General features: G+C 46.3%; 1 protein-coding gene across 1 annotated transcript in view; it reads right to left on the bottom strand.

Moving 5' to 3' along the window:
* LOC140419401 (uncharacterized) overlaps positions 1–14,829 on the bottom strand; it is a 43,664-nt gene extending 28,835 nt beyond the window's left edge. Inside the window, exons 1-2 of the mRNA XM_072503280.1 lie at positions 13,908–14,829; positions 6,693–7,672 (exon numbers count right to left, since the gene is read on the bottom strand). Coding sequence (XP_072359381.1) covers positions 6,693–7,672; positions 13,908–14,003 — 1,076 coding nt within the window. The 5' untranslated portion in view covers positions 14,004–14,829. The remainder of the gene's footprint in view (positions 1–6,692; positions 7,673–13,907) is intronic.
* Positions 14,830–18,930: the final 4,101 nt, after the last annotated feature.

Raw genomic sequence — 18,930 nt, forward strand, 5'->3', positions numbered from 1 at the left:
GGGGAGGGGTGGGAAGACATGAGTTACCCTTTGCAGGATTCCTAGTCTTTGACCTGCCCTGGTAGCCGCAGTATTATTGTGGCTCGTCCAGTTCAGTTTTTGATCAATGGCACCCCCCAGGATGTTGATTGTGGGGGATTCAGCGATGGTAATGTAATTCAATGTTTTGTGAGGGCCACGAAGAACCCAGCACGAGTTTTAAGGATACAATGTAATAACATTTATTTACAATAACATATATATATATAACAGCAGCAGCAACTTCCCTTGCTGCACACTTCTTCCTGCTGGTTCCAAACTGTCCAGCTTTATTTATACTTGGAGTTTACTAATGGTTTCTCTGCCCCCCTCATTGGGGAAGCTCATACTCCCACAGGATTGTGGGATTGTCATTAGTCCCCAGCCAATGGTAAGCAGGCAGGTTACAACAAATGTCAAGGGGCGATCGTTAGATCCTCTCTTAAGAACATAAGAACTAGGAGCAGGAGTAGGCCATCTGGCCCCTCGAGCCTGCTCCACCATTCAATGAGATCATGGCTGATCTTTTGTGGACTCAGCTCCACTTTCCGGCCCAAACACCATAACCCTTAATCCCTTTATTCTTCAAAAAACTATCTATCTTTATCTTAAAAACATTTAATGAAGGAGCCTCTACTGCTTCACTGGGCAAGGAATTCCATAGACTCACAACCCTTTAGGTGAAGAAGTTCCTCCTAAACTCAGTCCTAAATCTACTTCCCCTTATTTTGAGGCTATGCCCCCTAGTTCTGCTTTCACCCGCCAGTGGAAACAACCTGCCCGCATCTATCCTATCTATTCCCTTCATAATCTTATATGTTTCTATAAGATCCCCCCTCATCCTTCTAAATTCCAACGAGTACAGTCCCAGTCTACTCAACCTCTCCTCGTAATCCAACCCCTTCAGCTCTGGGATTAACCTAGTGAATCTCCTCTGCACACCCTCCAGTGCCAGTACGTCCTTGCTCAAGTAAGGAGACCAAAACGGAACACAATACTCCAGGTGTGGCCTCACTAACACGGTACACAATTGCAGCATAACCTCCCTAGTCTTAAACTCCATCCCTCTAGCAATGAAGGACAAAATTCCATTTGCCTTCTTAATCACCTGTTGCACCTGTAAACCAACTTTTTGCGACTCATGCACTAGCACACCCAGGTCTCTCTGCACAGCAGCATGTTTTAATATTTTATCATTTAAATAATAATCCCTTTTGCTGTTATTCCTACCAAAATGGATAACCTCACATTTGTCAACATTGTATTCCATCTGCCAGAACCTAGCCCATTCACTTAGCCTATCCACATCCCTCTGCAGACTTCCAGTATCCTCTGCACTTTTTGCTTTAAGACTTATCTTAGTGTCGTCTGCAAACTTGGACACATTGCCCTTGGTCCCCAACTCCAAATCATCTATGTAAATTGTGAACAGTTGTGGGCCCAACACTGATCCCTGAGGGACACCACTAGCTACTGAATGGCCTCTTTCTGCACTGTAAATTCTATGAGAAACACCCATTAATCCCCACTCTTTGCTTTCTATTAATTAACCAATCCTCTATCCATGCTACTACTTTCCCCTTAATGCCATGCATCTTTATCTTATGAAGTAATCTTTTGTGTGGCACCTTGTCAAAGGCTTTCTGGAAATCCAGATGTACCACATCCATTGTCTCCCCGTTATCTACCGCACTGTTAATGTCCTCAAAAAATTCCACTCAATTAGTTAGGCACGACCTGCCCTTTATGAACCCATGCTGCGTTTGCCCAATGGGACAATTTCCATCCAGATGCCTCGCTATTTCTTCCTTGATGATAGATTCCAGCATCTTCCCTACTACCGAAGTTAAGCTCACTGGCCTATAATTACCCACTTTCTGCCTACCTCCTTTTTTAAACAGTGGTGTCACGTTTGCTAATTTCCAATCCGCCGGGACCACCCCAGAGTCTAGTGAATTTTGGTAAATTAGCACTAGTGCATTTGCAATTTCCCTAGCCATCTCTTTTAGCACTCTGGGATGCATTCCATCAGGTCCAGGAGACTTGTCTACCTTTAGCCCCATTAGCTTGCCCATCACTACCTGCTTGGTGATAACAATCCTCTCAAGGTCCTCACCTGTCATAGCCTCATTTCCATCAGTCACTGGCATGTTATTTGTGTCTTCCACTGTGAAGACCGACCCAAAAAACCTGTTCCTCATCTCCCATTATTAAATCTCCCTTCTCACGCTCTAAAGGACCAATATTTACCTTAGCCGCTCTTTTTTGTTTTATATATTTGTAGAAACTTTTACTATCTGTTTTTATATTGAGCAAGTTTACTCTCATAATCTATTTTACTCTTCTTGATAGTTTTTTAGTAGCTTTCTGTTGCCCCCCTAAAGATTTCCCAGTCCTCTAGTCTCCCACTGATTTTTGCTACTTTGTATGTTTTTTCCTTCAATTTGAAACTCTCCCTTATTTCCTTAGATATCCAAGGTCGATTTTCCCTCTTTTTACCGTCCTTCCTTTTTGTTGGTATAAACCTTTGCTGAGCACTGTGAAAAATCACTTGGAAGGTTCTCCACTGGTCCTCAACTGTTTCACCATAAAGTCTTTGCTCCCAGTCTACCTTAGCTAGTTCTTCTCTCATCCCATTGTAATCTCCTTTGTTTAAGCACAAAACACTAGTGCTTGATTTTACCTTCTCACCCTCCATCTGTATTTTAAATTCCACCATATTGTGATTGCTCCTTCCGAGAGGATCCCTAACTACGAGATCCTGAATCAATCCTGTCTCATTACACAGGACCAGATCTAGGACCGCTTGTTCCCTTGTAGGTTCCATTACATACTGTTCTAGGAAACTATCGCGGATACATTCTATAAACTCCTCCTCAAGGCTGCCTTGACCGACCTGGTTAAACGAATCGACATGTAGATTAAAATCCCCCATGATAACTGCTGTACCATTTCTACATGCATCGGTTATTTCTTTGTTTATTGCCTGCCCCACCATAATGTTACTATTTGGTGGCCTATAGACTACTCCTATCAGTGACTTTTTCGCCTCACTATTCCTGATTTCCACCCAAATGGATTCAACCTTATCCTCCACAGCACCGATGTCATCCCTTACTGTTGCCCGGATGTCATCCTTAAATAACAGAGCTAAACCACATCCCTTACCATCCACTCAGTCCTTCCGAATAGTTTGATACCCTCAGATATTTAACTCCCAGTCGTGACCATCCTTTAACCATGTTTCAGTAATGGCCACTAAATCATAGTCATTCACGATGATTTGCGCCATCAACTCATTTACCTTAATCCGAATACTGTGAGCATTCAGGTAAAGTACACTTATGTTGGCTTTTTTACCTCTGTTCTGAATCTTAACACCTCGATCAGTAATCTCTTCTAAGTTATATTTCTTTTTAACCTTTCTCCTAATTTTCCTTGTCGTTCAACCCATATCTTCATGTAACAACCTGCCGCGTCATTTACCATTAATGTTTTCACTTCCCGTTTTATTCCTTTTAGTATTCCTGGTCCTATTCACTGAGCCCGCCCCCCCCCCTCCCCTCAGTCACTGTACCTTGTACTGTCGCCCTTTTTGATTTTTGACTATGGCTTCTTTGCCGTACACTTTCCCCCTTACTGCCTTTTGTTTCTGTCCCTGTTTTACTACCTTCCAACTTCCTGCATCGGTTCCCATCCCCCTGCCACATTAGTTTAAACTCTCCCCAACAGCTCTAGCAAACCCCCCCCCAGGACATCGGTTCCAGTCCTGCCCATGTGCAGACCGTCCGGTTTGTACTGGTCACACCTCCCCAGAACTGGTTCCAATGTCCCAGGAATTTGAATCCCTCCCTCTTGCACCATCTCTCGAGCCACGCATTCATCCTATCTATCCTGACATTCCTGCTCTGACTAGCTCGTGGCACTGGTAGCAATCCTGAGATTACTACCTTTGAGGTCCTACTTTTTAGTTTAACTCCTAACTCCCTAAATTCAGCTTGTAGGACCTCGTCCCATTTTTTACCTATATCGTTGGTGCCTATGTGCACCACGACAGCTGGCTGTTCACCCCCCACACCTCCCCAGAATGTCCTGCAACCGCTCCAAGACATCCTTGACCCTTGCACCAGGGAGGCAACATACCATCCTGGAGTCTCGATTGCGTCCGCAGAACCACCTGTCTATTCCCCTTACAATTGAGTCCCCTATCACTATAGCCCTGCCATTCTTCTTCCTGCCCAGCTGCACAGCAGAGCCAGACATGGTGCCATGAGCCTGGCTGCTGCTGCCTTCCCCTGGTGAGCCATCTCCCTCAACAGTATCCAAAGCGGTATATCTGTTTTGCAGGGAGATGATCGCAGAGGACACCTGCACTGCCTTCCTACTCTTGCTCTGTGTTTTGGTCACCCATTTTCTCTCTCCCTCAGTACCTTTCACCTGCGGTGTGACCAACTCGCTAAACGTGCTATCCACGACGTCCTCAGCATCGCGGATGCTCCAAAGTTAGTCCATCCGCAGCTCCAGAGCCGTCAAGCGGTCTAACAGGAGTTGCAACTGGACACACTTCTTGCACGTGAAGGAGCCAGGGACAGTGGACGTGTCCCTGGAGGAGATGGTCATTGTCTGCCACTTGTGTGGCACGAATGTAACTTGCCACTGATCAGCCCAAGCTTGGATATTGTCCAGGTCTTGCTGCATTTGGACAAGGGCTGCTTCATTATTTGAGGAGTCGCGAATGGTGCTGAACATTGTACAGTGTTCCGCAAACATCCCCACTTCTGACCTTATGATGAAGGCAGATCATTGATGAAGCAGCTGAAGATGGTTGGGCCGAGGACACTACCCTGAGGAACTCCTCCAGTGATGTCCTGGAGCTGAAATGGTTAGCCTCCAACCACCACAACCATCTTGCTTTGTGCCAGGTCCGACTCCAACCAGCAGAGAGTTTTCACCCTGATTCCCATTGACTCCAGATTAGCTAGGGCTCCTTGATGCCATACTCGGTCAAGTGCTGCCTTGATGTCAAGGGCAGACACTCTCACCTCACCTCTGGCATTCAGCGCTTTTGTGCATGTTTGAACCAATGCTGTAATGACTGCAGGAAGACATCAATAGACTGATCAGCGGGCCAGAAAAGTAGTAAACTGAGGTCAATCCAGAGAAGCGCGGGGTAATAATTACATTTGGGGAGGACAAACACGGCAAAGGGAAACAATATGAATGGTTTGATAGTGAGGTGTAGAGGGACAGAGGGGCATTAGAGTTCATGTCCACAGATCCCTGAAGATGACGGGAGAATGAAATAAAATGAAAATTGCTTATTGTCACAAGTCGGCTTCAAAGGAAGTTACTGTGAAAAGCCCCTAGTCGCCACATTCCGGCGCCTGTTCGGGGAGGCTGGTATGGGAATTGAACCGTGCTGCTGGCCTTTTTTGGTCTGCTTTCAAAGCCAATGATTTAGCCCTGTGCTAAACCAGCCCCTTGAGGTAGATACAGTGATTGTAAAGGCAGAGAGGATACTTTGTTATTCACGGTGACATAGAGTACTGGAGCAGGGAATATTCCCAGCAATTTCTATTGGAGGAAAGACCTGAAACCCCTCTCTCCACAGATGCTGCCAGAGTTGCTGAGTATTTCCAGCATTTTCTGTTTTTATTATAAGATCAGGGAGATTATACTGGAGCTGTCCAAATAACTAGTTAAACCACAGCTGCATTACTGAGTACAGTTCTGGTCACCACATTACAGGAAGGATGTGTTCATACCAGAGAGAATGCAGAGGAGATTGACCAGGATGTTGACACAAATGGAGAATTTTAATAATGAGGAAAGATTGGAGAGGCCGAGGTTGTTTTCTGTGGAACAGAGAACGCTGAGGAGAGATTAACTGAGGTGTTTAACATTATGAGGTGCTCGAATAGAATGGATAAGAAGGATCTATTTCATGAACAGATCAATAACCAAAGGGTTTAGATTTAAAATAATTCGCAGAGGATTGGGAGTGGAAGAGGGACAACAGATCTTGGTGTCTATTCGGAACCCTGGATATGCGTTATCCCTTCTCAGCTCCCAAATAACAGAGGTCAGTCTGTGCTTTTTGGTAAAGTCCAGTTGAACTTTATTTGTCAGCTGTGCCACTGGAAAACTTGTTTTTAATACAAAATTCAGAAAAATCTAGCCCTGCAGCAAGCTAGTCAGATTAATTTTCTTTCATGAATATAGAAGTTGAGTATTCATTCAAATCATAATACACCAGATAAAATAACGGGAGATGGGAGAGAAACTAGAGAAAGATGTGGGTTCAGTGCTCGGGAAAGGATGACATTTAGAGACAGTTTGGTCCGGTGGGCTCGTGGAAGGGAGGGAAGCAGCAGAGGCAGCTGATCGGATTTACTCAATCTCAGTCACAAAGAAGCTCCACAAGCTCCTCACACTTCTTGTTGGAGGTGAGGATGGAAGAGACAGGGGAGAGCGAGAGAACTTCAAAGGAAATAACTTTTGTCAGAGATATTAAAATGTTTCAGCACACTGTGTATTTAACACAAATCTAATTTATTTGACATTCAGCCAGAATATTAGCCCCTGTAAGTGGGCTGGAGTTTGTTATCAGCAGAAAGAGACCCAAATGAACATGGTTCAGTCCTGAATGTGAGTTAACAGCAAAACCCATTCACTGTGGTTTGTGGCCTCGTTGGTGTCTCAGTAGAGAGGATGACTGAGTGAATCCCTTCCCACACTCTGAACAGGTGAACGGTCTCTCTCCAGTGTGAATTCGCTGGTGATTCAGCAGAACGGATGACTGAGTGAATCCCTTCCCACACTCTGAACAGGTGAATAGCCTCTCCCCAGTGTGAATTCGCTGATGTACAGTGAGCTGAGTTGATCGCCTGAACCCAGTCCCACAGTGAGAGCATCTAAACGGTCTCTCGTCAGTGTGAACACGTTGATGGAGCATCAGTTCCCCAGAACTTTTAAAGCACTTCCCGCAGTCGGGACATTGGAACGGTCTCTCCCCAGTGTGAATTCGCTGGTGCTCCTGCAGGTCGGATGTTTGAGTGAATCCTTTCCCACACTTGGAGCAGGTGAATGGTCTCTCCCCAGTGTGAATTCGCTGGTGTCTCAGCAGGTTGGCTACGTGAGTGAATCCCTTCCCACACTCGGAGCAGGTGAATGGTCTCTCCCCAGTGTGAATTCTCTGGTGTGTCAGCCGATTGGTTGAATTAATGAATCCCTTCCCACACTGAGAGCAGGTGAACGGCCTCTCCCCAGTGTGAACTCGCTTGTGTTTCATCAGGTTGGATGCCTGAGTGAATCCCTTCCCACACTTGGAGCAGGTGAATGGTCTCTCCCCAGTGTGACTGCGTCGATGAGTTTCCAGCTTGGATGGGTAAGTGAATCCTCTCCCACAGTCCGCACATTTCCACGGTTTCTCCTCAGTGTGACTGCATTTGTTGCTTGTGAGGCCTGATGATCGACTGAATCCTCGTCCACACACACAACACGCGTACGATTTCTCCTCACTGTGAATGGTGCTTTTTCCTTCCATGTTCAAAGTATGATGATATTCAGGATATGATAAATTGAGGACTCTCTCAGATCCTGATGTGATGCTTGCTTTGAGTTTCCGGATTTTGAAGCGTCCCCTTCGAACACCCTGTGAAACGGATTCAAAACAGAAAATAGGGAGTGAGAGAACCCACAAAAACACAAAGGCAGATTGTGAAATTGAGCTGAATGAATCTGGTCATTTGTGGGGCCGGCACTGGGAAAAAGTGACCATGAAAACTGCTGGATTGTCATAAAAACCTAACTGGCCTCTTTGGGAGGAGAGAGAAAGAGGTGAAGACGGATTTTGTATACTCACAAGACATATCGAGAGAGTAGTTGGCAAAGCAAATTCGATCTTGAGCTTCATAAACAGCAATATAGATACCAAAACTATGCTTCTGGTGGTATGGTGGTTAGCACTGCTGCCTCACAGTGCCGTGACCCGGGTTCAATTCTGGCCTTGGTGACTGTGTGTGGAGGTTACACCACTTTTTCCCCGTGTTTGCGTGGGTTTCCACCCGGTGCTCAGGTTTCCTCCAACACTCCAAAGAAGAGCAAGTTAGGTGGATTGACCTTGATAAATTGTCCGGGATGTGCAGGTTCAGTGGGGCTATGGGGTTACAGGGACAGGGTAGGGGTGTGGGCCTAGGCAGGGTGCCCTTTCAGTGAATCAGTGCACACTTCCAGGAAGTAGGCTTCAATGAAGTTACTGTGAAAAGCTCCTAGTCGCCACATTCTGGCGCCTGTTCGAGGAGGCCGGTACGGGACTTGAACCCGCGCTGCTGGTCTTGTTCTGCATTACAAGCCAGCTGTCTTAGCCCACTGTGCTATACCAGCCCCAAAGCCCCTAGTCGCCACATTCCGGCGCCTGTTTGGGGAGGCTGATAGGGGAGCAAGTTAGATCGATTGGCCTTGATAAATTGCCCCTTAGTGTCCAGGGATGTGCAGGTTTGGTGGGGCTATGGGGTTACAGGGACAGGGTAGGGGTGTGGGCCTAGGCAGGGTGCCCTTTCAGTGAATCAGTGCACACTTGATGGGCCGAATGGCCTCCTTCTGCACTGCAGGAATTCTATGGTTCTAATTCTATTCTCTGAATCTTTATAAAACTCTGGTCACCACTCTGCAGGAAGAATGTGAAGGTTCTTGAAGAAGGTGCAGAGGAGATTTACCAGAATGGTTCCAGCAAAGGAGGTTGAGGGGAGATTTGATTCAGGAACACAAGATTATACCAGATTTCCATTGGGTGGACAAAGAAACTCTGTTTCCATTCAGTGATCGTACAAGCAGTCGGGACACAGATTTAAAGGTTGGGGTAAAACCTGGATTGAACTATATAAGATCCTGAGGGGTCTTGACAGGGTGGATGTGGAGAGGATGTTTCCTCTTGTGGGAGAATCTGGAACAAGGGGGTCACCCAATTCAAATGGGGATAAGGATTTATTTTTCGCTTGAGGGTTGCAAGACAGGGGGTGGCAAAGTGCTTAGCACTGCTGCCTCAAAGCACCAGGGTTCAATTCCCACCCTGACTGTGTGGAGTTTGCACTTTCTCCCCGTGTCTGTGTGGGTTTCCTCCGGGTGCTCCGGTTTCCTCCCACAGTTCAAAGATGTACAGATTAGATTGAATTGGTTAGGATTGTATTCATATATCATAGAATTTACAGTGTAGAAGGAGGCCATTCGGCCCATCGAGTCTGCACCGGCTCTTTGAAAGAACACCCTACCCAAGCCCACACCTCCACACTATCCCCATAAACCAGTAACCCCACCCAACACTAAGGGAAATTTTGGACACCAAGCACAATTTAGCATGGCCAGTCCACCTAACTTGCACATCTTTGGACTGTGGGAGGAAACAGGAGCACCCGGAGGAAACCCACGCACACACGGGGAGAACGTGCAGGCTCTGCACAGACAGTGACCCAAGCTGGGAATCGAACCTTGGACCCTGGAGCTATGAAGCAATTGTGCTAACCACTTTGCTACCGTGCTGCCCATATTCGCTGGAGTTCAGAAGAATGAGGAGGATCTCATAGAAACCTATAAAAAGTGGGTGGCACAGTGGCTAGCACAGCTACCTCCTGTCGCCGAGGACCCGGGTTCGATCACAGCTCCGGGTCACTGTCTGTGTGGAGTTTGCACATTCTCCCTGTGGTTGTGTGGGTCTCAACCCCACAAATCCATTACTATTGGGCCGCCAATGTGGCAATGATACGTAAATGGATGATGGAGGGTGAGGGAGCGGCGTGGAAAAGACTGGAGAGAAAGTCCTGTAAAGGGACGAGTTTAGAGGCGCTGGTGACGGCGCCGCTACCGATCTCACCTAAAAAGTTTACCACGAACCCGGTGGTGGCGGCAACATTGAATATCTGGGGACAGTGGAGGCGACAGAGAGGGGTGCGGGGAGCCCTGGTGGGGTCCCCAATCAGGAACAACCATAGGTTCGCCCCAGGAAGAATGGATGGAGGATTTCAGAGCTGGTACCAGTTGGGAATTAGGAGGGTGGGAGATTTATTTATAGATGGGACTTTTGCGAGCTTGGGAGCATTGGAGGAAAAGTGTAAGTTGCCCCGGGGAAATTTCTTGAGACATATGCAGGTGAGGGCGTTTATTAGACAACAGGTGAGGGAATTTCCGTTGCTCCCGACACAGGGGATACAGGACAGGGTGCTTTCAGGGGTGTGGGTCGGAGAGGGCAAGATGTCAGAGATTTACCGAGAGATGAGGGAAGAGGGGGAGGAGTCGGTGGGCGAACTTAAAGGAAAGTGGGAAGAAGAACTAGGGGAGGAGATAGAGGAGGGTATGTGGGCTGATGCCCTAAGCAGGGTAAATTCCTCTTCCTCATGCGCCAGGCTTAGCCTGATTCAATTTAAGGTGCTACATAGAGCACACATAACGGGAGCAAGATTGAGCAGGTTCTTTGGAGTGGAGGACAAATGTGGGAGGTGTGGCGGGAACACGGCAAACCACGCACATATGTTTTTGGCGTGCCCGGCACTGGAAGGATATTGGAAGGGAGTGACGGGAGTGATTTCGCGGGTGGTGAAGGCCCGGGTCAAACCAGGCTGGGGGTTAGCTTTATTTGGAGTTGCGGAAGAGCCGGGAGTGCAGGAGGTGAAAGAGGCCAACGTTGTGGCCTTTGCGTCCCTAGTAGCCCGGCGCAGGATCCTACTCATGTGGAAGGAGGCGAAACCCCCCGGACTGGAGGCCTGGGTAAATGATATGGCGGGGTTCATTAAACTGGAGCAGATAAAGTTTGCCCTGAGAGGATCGGCTCAAGGGTTCACCAGGCGGTGGCAGCCATTTCTCGACTACCTAGAGGAACGTTAGAGGGAAGACAGATGACCAGCAGCAGTAACCCATGGGGAGGGGGGGGGGGTTTAGTTTAGTTTAGGTCAAAGATAAAGGGGTTTTGTTACTTGTGTATTGTTAAAAATTTCTGTATTGTTATTGTTGCGTTTTCTTTGTAAGAGGGGAAAAATTGTTGTTTGGGAAAAAAATTTCAATAAAACATATTTTAAAAAAAACCCCACAAATCCAAAGATGTGCAGGGTAGGTAGATTGGCCACTCTAAATATGCCCCTTAATTGCAAAAAAAGAATTGGGCACTCCAAATTAATGTTGAAAAAAAAACAGGGCGAGACAGAGTAGATTCAGGAAGGATGTTCCCGATAGTGCGTGTGTCCAGAAATAGGGATCACAATCTGAGGATACTGGGTAGACCATTTAGGACGGAGAAGAGGAGAAATTTCTTCACCCAGAGAGTGGTGAGCCGATGGAATTCATCGCCACAGGAACTAATTAAGGCCAAAACATTGCATGTTTTCAAGAAGTAGTTAGATACAGCACTGAGGGTGAAGGGGATCAAAGGATATGGGGGGAAAGCGGGATTAGGCTATTGAGCCTAATCAGCTCTGATCGTAATGAATGGTGGAGCAGGCTCGAAGGGCCGAATGGTCTCCTCCTGCTCCTATTTTCTACGTTGCTCCATATCTATGCATGTAAATGGTCCAGGAGGTATGAGGAAGAATGTTTTTACACAACCAGTGGCAATGACCGTAAACCTGCTGCCTATGATGGAGTTTGGAAATAGACAATAAATGATTTATTTAAAAATTGGATAGATCCCTGAGAGAAATAAAGCTGTGAGGATACAGAGACAGAGCAGGAGAATGACTCTGACTGGATTGCTCCAGATAATAATAATAATATTTATTAGTGTCAAAAGTAGGCTTACATTAACACTGCAATGAGGTTACTGTGAAAATCCCCAGGTCGTCACACTCCGGCGCCTGTTCGGGTGCACTGAGCGAGAATTCAGAATGTCCAATTCACCTAACAAGCACGTCTTTCGGGACTTGTGGGAGGAAACCGCAGCACCTGGAGGAAACCCACGCAGACACGGGGAGAACGTGCAGACTCCGCACAGACAGTGACCAAAGCCGGGAATCAAACCCGGGTCCCTGCCGCTGGGAAGCAACAGTGCTAACCACCGTGTCGATTAGAGAGCTAGCATGGACTCAATGGACTGAATGCCCTTCTCTGCCCATAATTTAAAATATATATATTTTATAATAAATTTAGAGTACCCAATTCATTATTTCCAATTAAGGGACAATTTAGCGTGGTCAATCCACCTACCCTGCACATCTTTTATCTTTGGGTTGCGGGGGCGAAACCCACACAAACACGGGGAGAATGTGAAAACTCCACATGGACAGTGACTCAGAGCCGGGATCGAACCTGGGACCTCGGCTCTGTGAGGCAGCAGTGCTGCTCACTGCGTCACCGTGCTGCCAGCTGACACTGACATTTTTGTCTAATCTCGCCTTGTATTTTAACCCCGGAGGGTTCAGATATCACTCAGGTAAATCTGTGCTACACTCCCTCCGAGGCCATTCTATCCTTCCTCAGGTTTGTTGCCCAGAACTGAACACAGTTCTCCAGGTTTGGTCAAACCAGGGTTTGTGAATCTCGGGGCTTTTCCAGTCACACTGAGACCTGAAATCGTCCCTCACAGACAGAACAGACAAACCTTTTACCTTCCACACCCAGATGCTGCTGAAATTCAGCTTCTAATGAACCGAGTGACTCTCATATTGCAATGTGACGTTTGGTTTGCGTTTCCCTTCTGTTAAACGTCCTCTTCCAGTATCCTGTAAATTTACAGAAACCTCACTGTCAGTTTAGGATAGAAATTCACAACATTCTCTCCTCGCCAAATTTGATTAAATGTATTCCTGGAGGTTCGATCACATGACCTGCCCTCATCCTCCAGCCATTAATCGGTCAACACATCCACCCTTGTGACACACTGCCTTCCTCGGCCAATTGGAAGCAAAAGGACTCATTACCTTACAGGACAGTGTTTGACTGGGGCAGCACGGTGGCACAGTGGTTAGCACTCTGTGTCACCGCGCCGAGGTCACAGGTTCGATCCCGGCTCTGGGTCACTGTTCGTGTGGAGTTTGCACATTGTTTGCGTGGGTTTCACCCCCACAACCCAAAGATGTGCAGATTAGGTGGATTGGACAGGCTAAATTGCCCCTTATTTGGAAAAAATGAATTGGGCACTCCAAATTTATTTTTAAAAAGGACAGTGATTGACCGTCAGCCAAACAACCTTCATCCCATTTTCAATATTTTTATATCCGCTGAAGAGAAATGTTGAAAAATATTTTTTACTGCCCTAATGATTTTCCAGAGACCCAAAATTAATATTTTTACTGTCCTAATCACGTTCCAGTGTCACAAAAATATTTTGTACTGTCCCAATGATTTTCCAGACACCCAGACATGAATCTCACCAAGGCAGAAGGTAAAATTTGAATTTGTTGAAAGTTTACTTTAAAAAAAATAAATTTAATGTACCCAATTCATTCTTTCCAATTAAGGGGCAATTTAGCATGGCCAATCTCTCTACCCTACACATCTTTTGGGTTGTGGTGGTGAAACCCACGCAAACACAGCGTGAATGTGGCAACTCCACACGGACAGTGACCCAGAGCCGGGATCGAACCTGGGTCGTCGGCGCCGTGAGGCTGCAGGGCTACCACTGCGCCACCGTGCTGCCCTCATTGAAAGTTTACTGATGACCATGAAACCATTGTCAATTGTTGCAAAGACCCAACTGGTTCACTCATGTCCTTCAGTGAAGGAAATCTTCTTATCTTACCTGGTCTGGCCTACAGGTGATTCCAGATCCACAGTCAGCTGGTTGACCCTTAAAATGCTCTCCGAGATGCCCTCAGTTCAAGGCAATTAGTGATGGGCAGTGAATGCTGGCCCAGCCAATGACACCCACATCCCGTGAATGAATAGAAAAGAAAATCTGCCATCCTTACCTGGTCTGGCCGACACGATTCCAAACCACAGCAATATGGTTGATTCTTTAAATGTCCTCCAAGATGGCCGAGCAAGCCACTCGGTTTAAGGAACATTAGGGATGGGCAATAAATGTTGGCCCAGCCAGTGACTCCCACAAATGATTAAAATAAAATACCGGCGACTCCAGTCAGTCAATCTGGAAGAGTTGGCATCCGGTGCAGACATGCAGCGCAAAATAATAATAATAATCCCTTATTGTCACAAGGAGGCTTCAATGAAGTTCCTGTCAAAAGGCCCTAGTCGCCACTTTCCGGCGCCTGTTCGGGGAGCCTGGAACGGGAAATGAACCCGCGCTGCTGGTCTTGTTCTTCATTACAAGCCAGCTGTCTTTAGCCCACTGTGCTAAACCAGCCCCTTCCCTGCGGCACATTCTCCTCTGTAAAGATGGCGGCCGGTATTCCGGGCCTGTCACCGCTCAGCTCTCACTCTGTTTGGTGCTGTTTAAGACGGGACCGTTAACATTTTCCTCGGGAGTTGAAGCCTCCACGGGGTATTTATGAAGCCTCCCAGCTCACTCCACAGCTTCTATCGCTCCCCGGCCACCCACCGGCTCCAATTCTGAAAGTTTGTATCATCAATAAGACATTGGGACTCAAAGACTAATCCAGTTTGATGGACAAGTTATCTCCTTTCTGACCAATGGAGAACAAGCTCCTCCCACTCATTGAAACATCGCCCTGACAAAGACAACAGATGCGCATGCGCCCTGATGCACATCCAATAAAGATGGCGGCCGTTAACCCGAGCCGAAGATGAGGCGCTGCAGCTCCGCTCGGTACAAATATGGTGCCGTAAACCTTTCCGAGGTTTGCGATTTCAACAGCTTTACACAACATTTCTGCCCACCCCCGCGATCTCTCGCTCCCTCCATATTGTTAAACGCCTCTCACCAATTTCTGATCAGAAAAAAACGTTCTTCTGCATCGCCATTACCCACACTGCGCATGCTTAAATCACAACGGGCCCGCCCCTCATTCACTCCGATTGGTTGGAGGACGAGCTGCTCCCGGTCGGTCCTCCAGCCCCGCCCCTCCGCTTCGTATTGGTCCGGATCTGCCGTCAATCACCCGGGCATTGTGACGGTTACGATTGGTGAGATCGGCCACAGGCTCAGGCTGACTCGCTGATTGTCCAATAATCATAGAGGTACAATCATATAATTTACAGTGCAGCAGGACGCCATTCGGCCCATCGAGTCTGCACCGGCTCTTGGAAAGCGCACCCTACTTAAGCCCACACCTCCACCCTGTCCCTATAACCCAACAACCCCATCTAACATAAGGGCAATTTAGCATGGCCAATCCACCTAACCTGCGCAGCTTTGGACTGTGGGAGGAAACCGGAGCACCCGGAGGAAGCCCACGCAGACACGGGGAGAACGGGCAGACTCCGCACAGGCAGTGACACTTTTGTTGGGACTCGCTGATTTTGGTCTTTTATTTTGACTGGACCACATGTTTGGGGAAAGCAAGAGAGGAAAGAAGGTTCTATAGAAACTAGAATGATCTATTGTGAATTTCTATCCGATTCTTAGAGTGATCAGTTTTGTAACCTTTTTCAGGCATTAGAACGGGAGGATTGGCAGCCTGGCAACTCGAGCCAAATATAACATCGAGATCTGACAGTCACTCAATTCATTAGGATGTAAATATCACAAACTGTCAATGTGCTTGTCTGTTCTGACTGTGGGAAGAGATTTCAAACATCAGTGTGACTGGAAAAGCCCCGAGACACACACACACCTGAGTGAGTGTGTTCCAGTGAACTGACTGTGGAAAGAGCTTTAACCAGTTACACAACCTGAAAAATCATCGTGTTTCCTCTGGTGGGAGAGTCTAGGACCAAAGGGCATAATCTCAGAGTAAGGGATCTCAAATTTAGGACAGAGATGAGGAGACATTTCTTCTCTCAGAGGGTAGTGAATCTGTGGAATTCTTTAGCTGGCTCTGGAGTTTAACAAAATAAGACAAAGGTGAAGGCGGCATAACCCGGATGGGCCGCTTGGTGGCGCAGTGGCTCTTACACTGAGGGGCCTTGAGTTCAGACACATCCCAGGCAGGACTGGTGAGAAATATCTGTCTGGGAAAGGGGAGACAACTGTATAATCGGGAAAATGGTGCGGTGCCGACGGACCTGAGAGAAAGGAGTTCAGCAAAGTCTTTATTTCTTCATTTTTCATTCAATATTTATTAAAAATTCAGAGAAAATATTACACAAAAGTTAATTTTGAAGTTAACAAAAGGGAACATAATGATTGAGGGTCACAGTGAGAACAGAACACATGCCCTCTGAGCTGCCAAATGTATGTACAACTGTAACAGACACAAGAAAGAGAGAACGGGAGCTCAACATAAAGGGAAGGCAACTGTTGTAAATAAGGTACGAGATAAGTTATTTACTTAGACATGAGATTGAGAGAAATTACTAGCTACAATTACATTACAGCCAAAAGTATCTCATACATTTTAAACGGAAAACAGAAATATTGTCCAAGATTGTCTCAGTTACAGATGCAGAATAATAAACTGAGAGGATTTTACTGTTAGAGTCACCAAGAGGAAATATTGTATTTGTGTCACACACAGACCATAATAAACAGCTGAGGAAAATCTACAGCGTCCGAACGTCAACCGATCACTTGATCTGTAAAAGAGAGAGAGAATGATGAAGCAGATGTTTATGATTGGGGACATTGATGTTACAGTTTTGAATCAATAAAACATTTAGAGATTTTTTAAACGGCTTCTGTCAGTTTGAAGTGTGAGTGGATTGAATCTTCTCACCTTCGCCAGAGTGACTGCAGCGCTGTAGGAAATGCTCAGGATGAACAGGGTGATGAATGTGGAAGCGGTTGTCCAGATGTTGCCGTTATCATCCTCATTGTCTTCAGTCCAGATGCGCTCTGTGGTATCTACGGGGATAGAGCAAATAAATATAATTAGATTGTTTATTAATCCAGGATATGTTTTTAATATTCTCGCTTCATTTTCTCCCGCTGCTAATTAATTCTTCAATATATTTCCATTGCATATCTATTGTTGAGTTCATGACACTCAGAAATCGATCTCCTTAGCTTTTTTCTTCCAATTAAGGGGCAAGTTAGCATGGCCAATCCACCTACCCTGCACATCTTTGGGTTGTGGGGGTGAGACCCACAGGTCACGAGGAAACTCCACTGGGACAGAGACCCAGGATCGGGATGAACCCCAGGTCCATGGTGGCGTGAGGCATCAGTGCTAACCATTATGCCACCGTGCCGCCATTGCCTGATGTTTGTGTTTGTTCCTTATCTTTTGTGTCTGTGTAGATGCGAAATTCGTGTTTTGCTTTAGTCTTTTGTGTGTCCCGATGTCTTTATAAGTGTCATTGTGTGTGTTCCTGTGTCAGTTAGTCTTGATCTGTGTATTTGTGTGTCAGCGTCTGTATGCAAACTTTGTTTATCTTCTGTCAATCTGTATGTATGAGTGTTTTAGTGTGTGTGTTTGTGTGTTGAAGTCTATGTTTATCTATTAATGCCTGTGTCAATATAAGTTTATACTTCCCTGCCCAGTAATAAAAGTGTTAATGTGTCTTTATACGTTCAACATGCATGTCAGTGTCTTAATGTTTGTGTCTGGATAAGTGCATTTGTGTGTGCGTGTGTTTGTTGATGTGTGTATTTCATCATGGAATCATCATCATATAATCCCTACTGTGCCAAACGAGGCTATTCGGCCCATTGAGTCTGCACCAACCCTCCGAAAGAGCACTCCAACTGGACGCATGCCCCTGCCCTATCTCCAGAACCTCGTAACCCCACCTAACGTTGTGGGCACTAAGGGGTAATATAGCATGGCCAATCCACCTAACCTGCACATCTTTAGACTGTGGGAGGTAACTGGAGCACGCAGTGGAAACAGGAATAGACGCGGCAGAACGTGGAAACTCCACACCGACAATCACCCGAGGCTGGAATTGAACCCGGGTTTATGGTGCTGTGAGGCAGCAGTGCTATTTATGCGTTGATGATTGTTTATAACTATCTATTGATGTGTATTGATGCCTCTATGTGCACTAACGTGTGTTTGTGCTAGCATGTGTATGAGTATGCTAATATGTGTCCACGTGTGCCCAAAAGTGTGTTAGTGTGGATTATTGTCTCTGTTTGAATGGAAATCTTTCTGTCATCGTGAAATTCTGCTAATGTATATGTTATTGGTTGCATTTGTGTTTCATATTCTTCAGTCAATCGGCTTGTCTCGTTTCATATGTTTGTGTATCTGTGTGGACATGTGGTTGTATGTGTCTGTTTGTATACATTTGTGCAGCCGCTCGTGTGTGGATTTGTGTATGTGCACGTGTGTATGTGCGTGTCTAAACGTGTGCTTTTTTTGTGTTTATGTGCATGTCTGTGAATTTTTGCGCACGTTTGCGTGTGTTTTTGTGTCAAAATATGTGTGGTTTGTTGTGCCTGGATGTATGTTTATGCATGTGTTTCTATGTGTGTGTCTAGGCGTGTGTTTGTGTCTATGTGTGAGCGTGTGTACGTTTGTGGGTCTCTGTGCATGTGTGTGTGGAGTCTGTGTCTTTATCTGTCTGTGTGTTTGTATCAGCTGCCTGTAGCTTTGCCAGTTGTGGGTATTATTGATACCGAGGTAGAATATGTTGAACTTTCTGCTTATAAATGTGTTTTCTGTGAGTTGCAAGCTGACATCAGGTGACCTAATGCAAAAATACAAGGCGGTGCCTCAGGAGAGAACAGTGAAACCCCAGAGAGAATTCAATCACCAGTCTGGATTTAGATTATGGGGAATCAGTTTTAGCAGACGGATAAGAGGAACAAGGGTGCTGAAGGAATTCTGTTGCATAAATAGATATTTTAAGAACATCTTGATCATGATGGTCTTTTAAACCCTTCAGCCAGTAAGCTCCATGACGTCTTGTAATGTCAATAACTGAGTTCTTAGTCTAGAGAACCGTTTCCTTTCAAACTCCCTGCTT

This window comes from Scyliorhinus torazame, chromosome 5, assembly GCF_047496885.1.
Source record: "Scyliorhinus torazame isolate Kashiwa2021f chromosome 5, sScyTor2.1, whole genome shotgun sequence".
Taxonomy (NCBI): domain Eukaryota; kingdom Metazoa; phylum Chordata; class Chondrichthyes; order Carcharhiniformes; family Scyliorhinidae; genus Scyliorhinus; species Scyliorhinus torazame.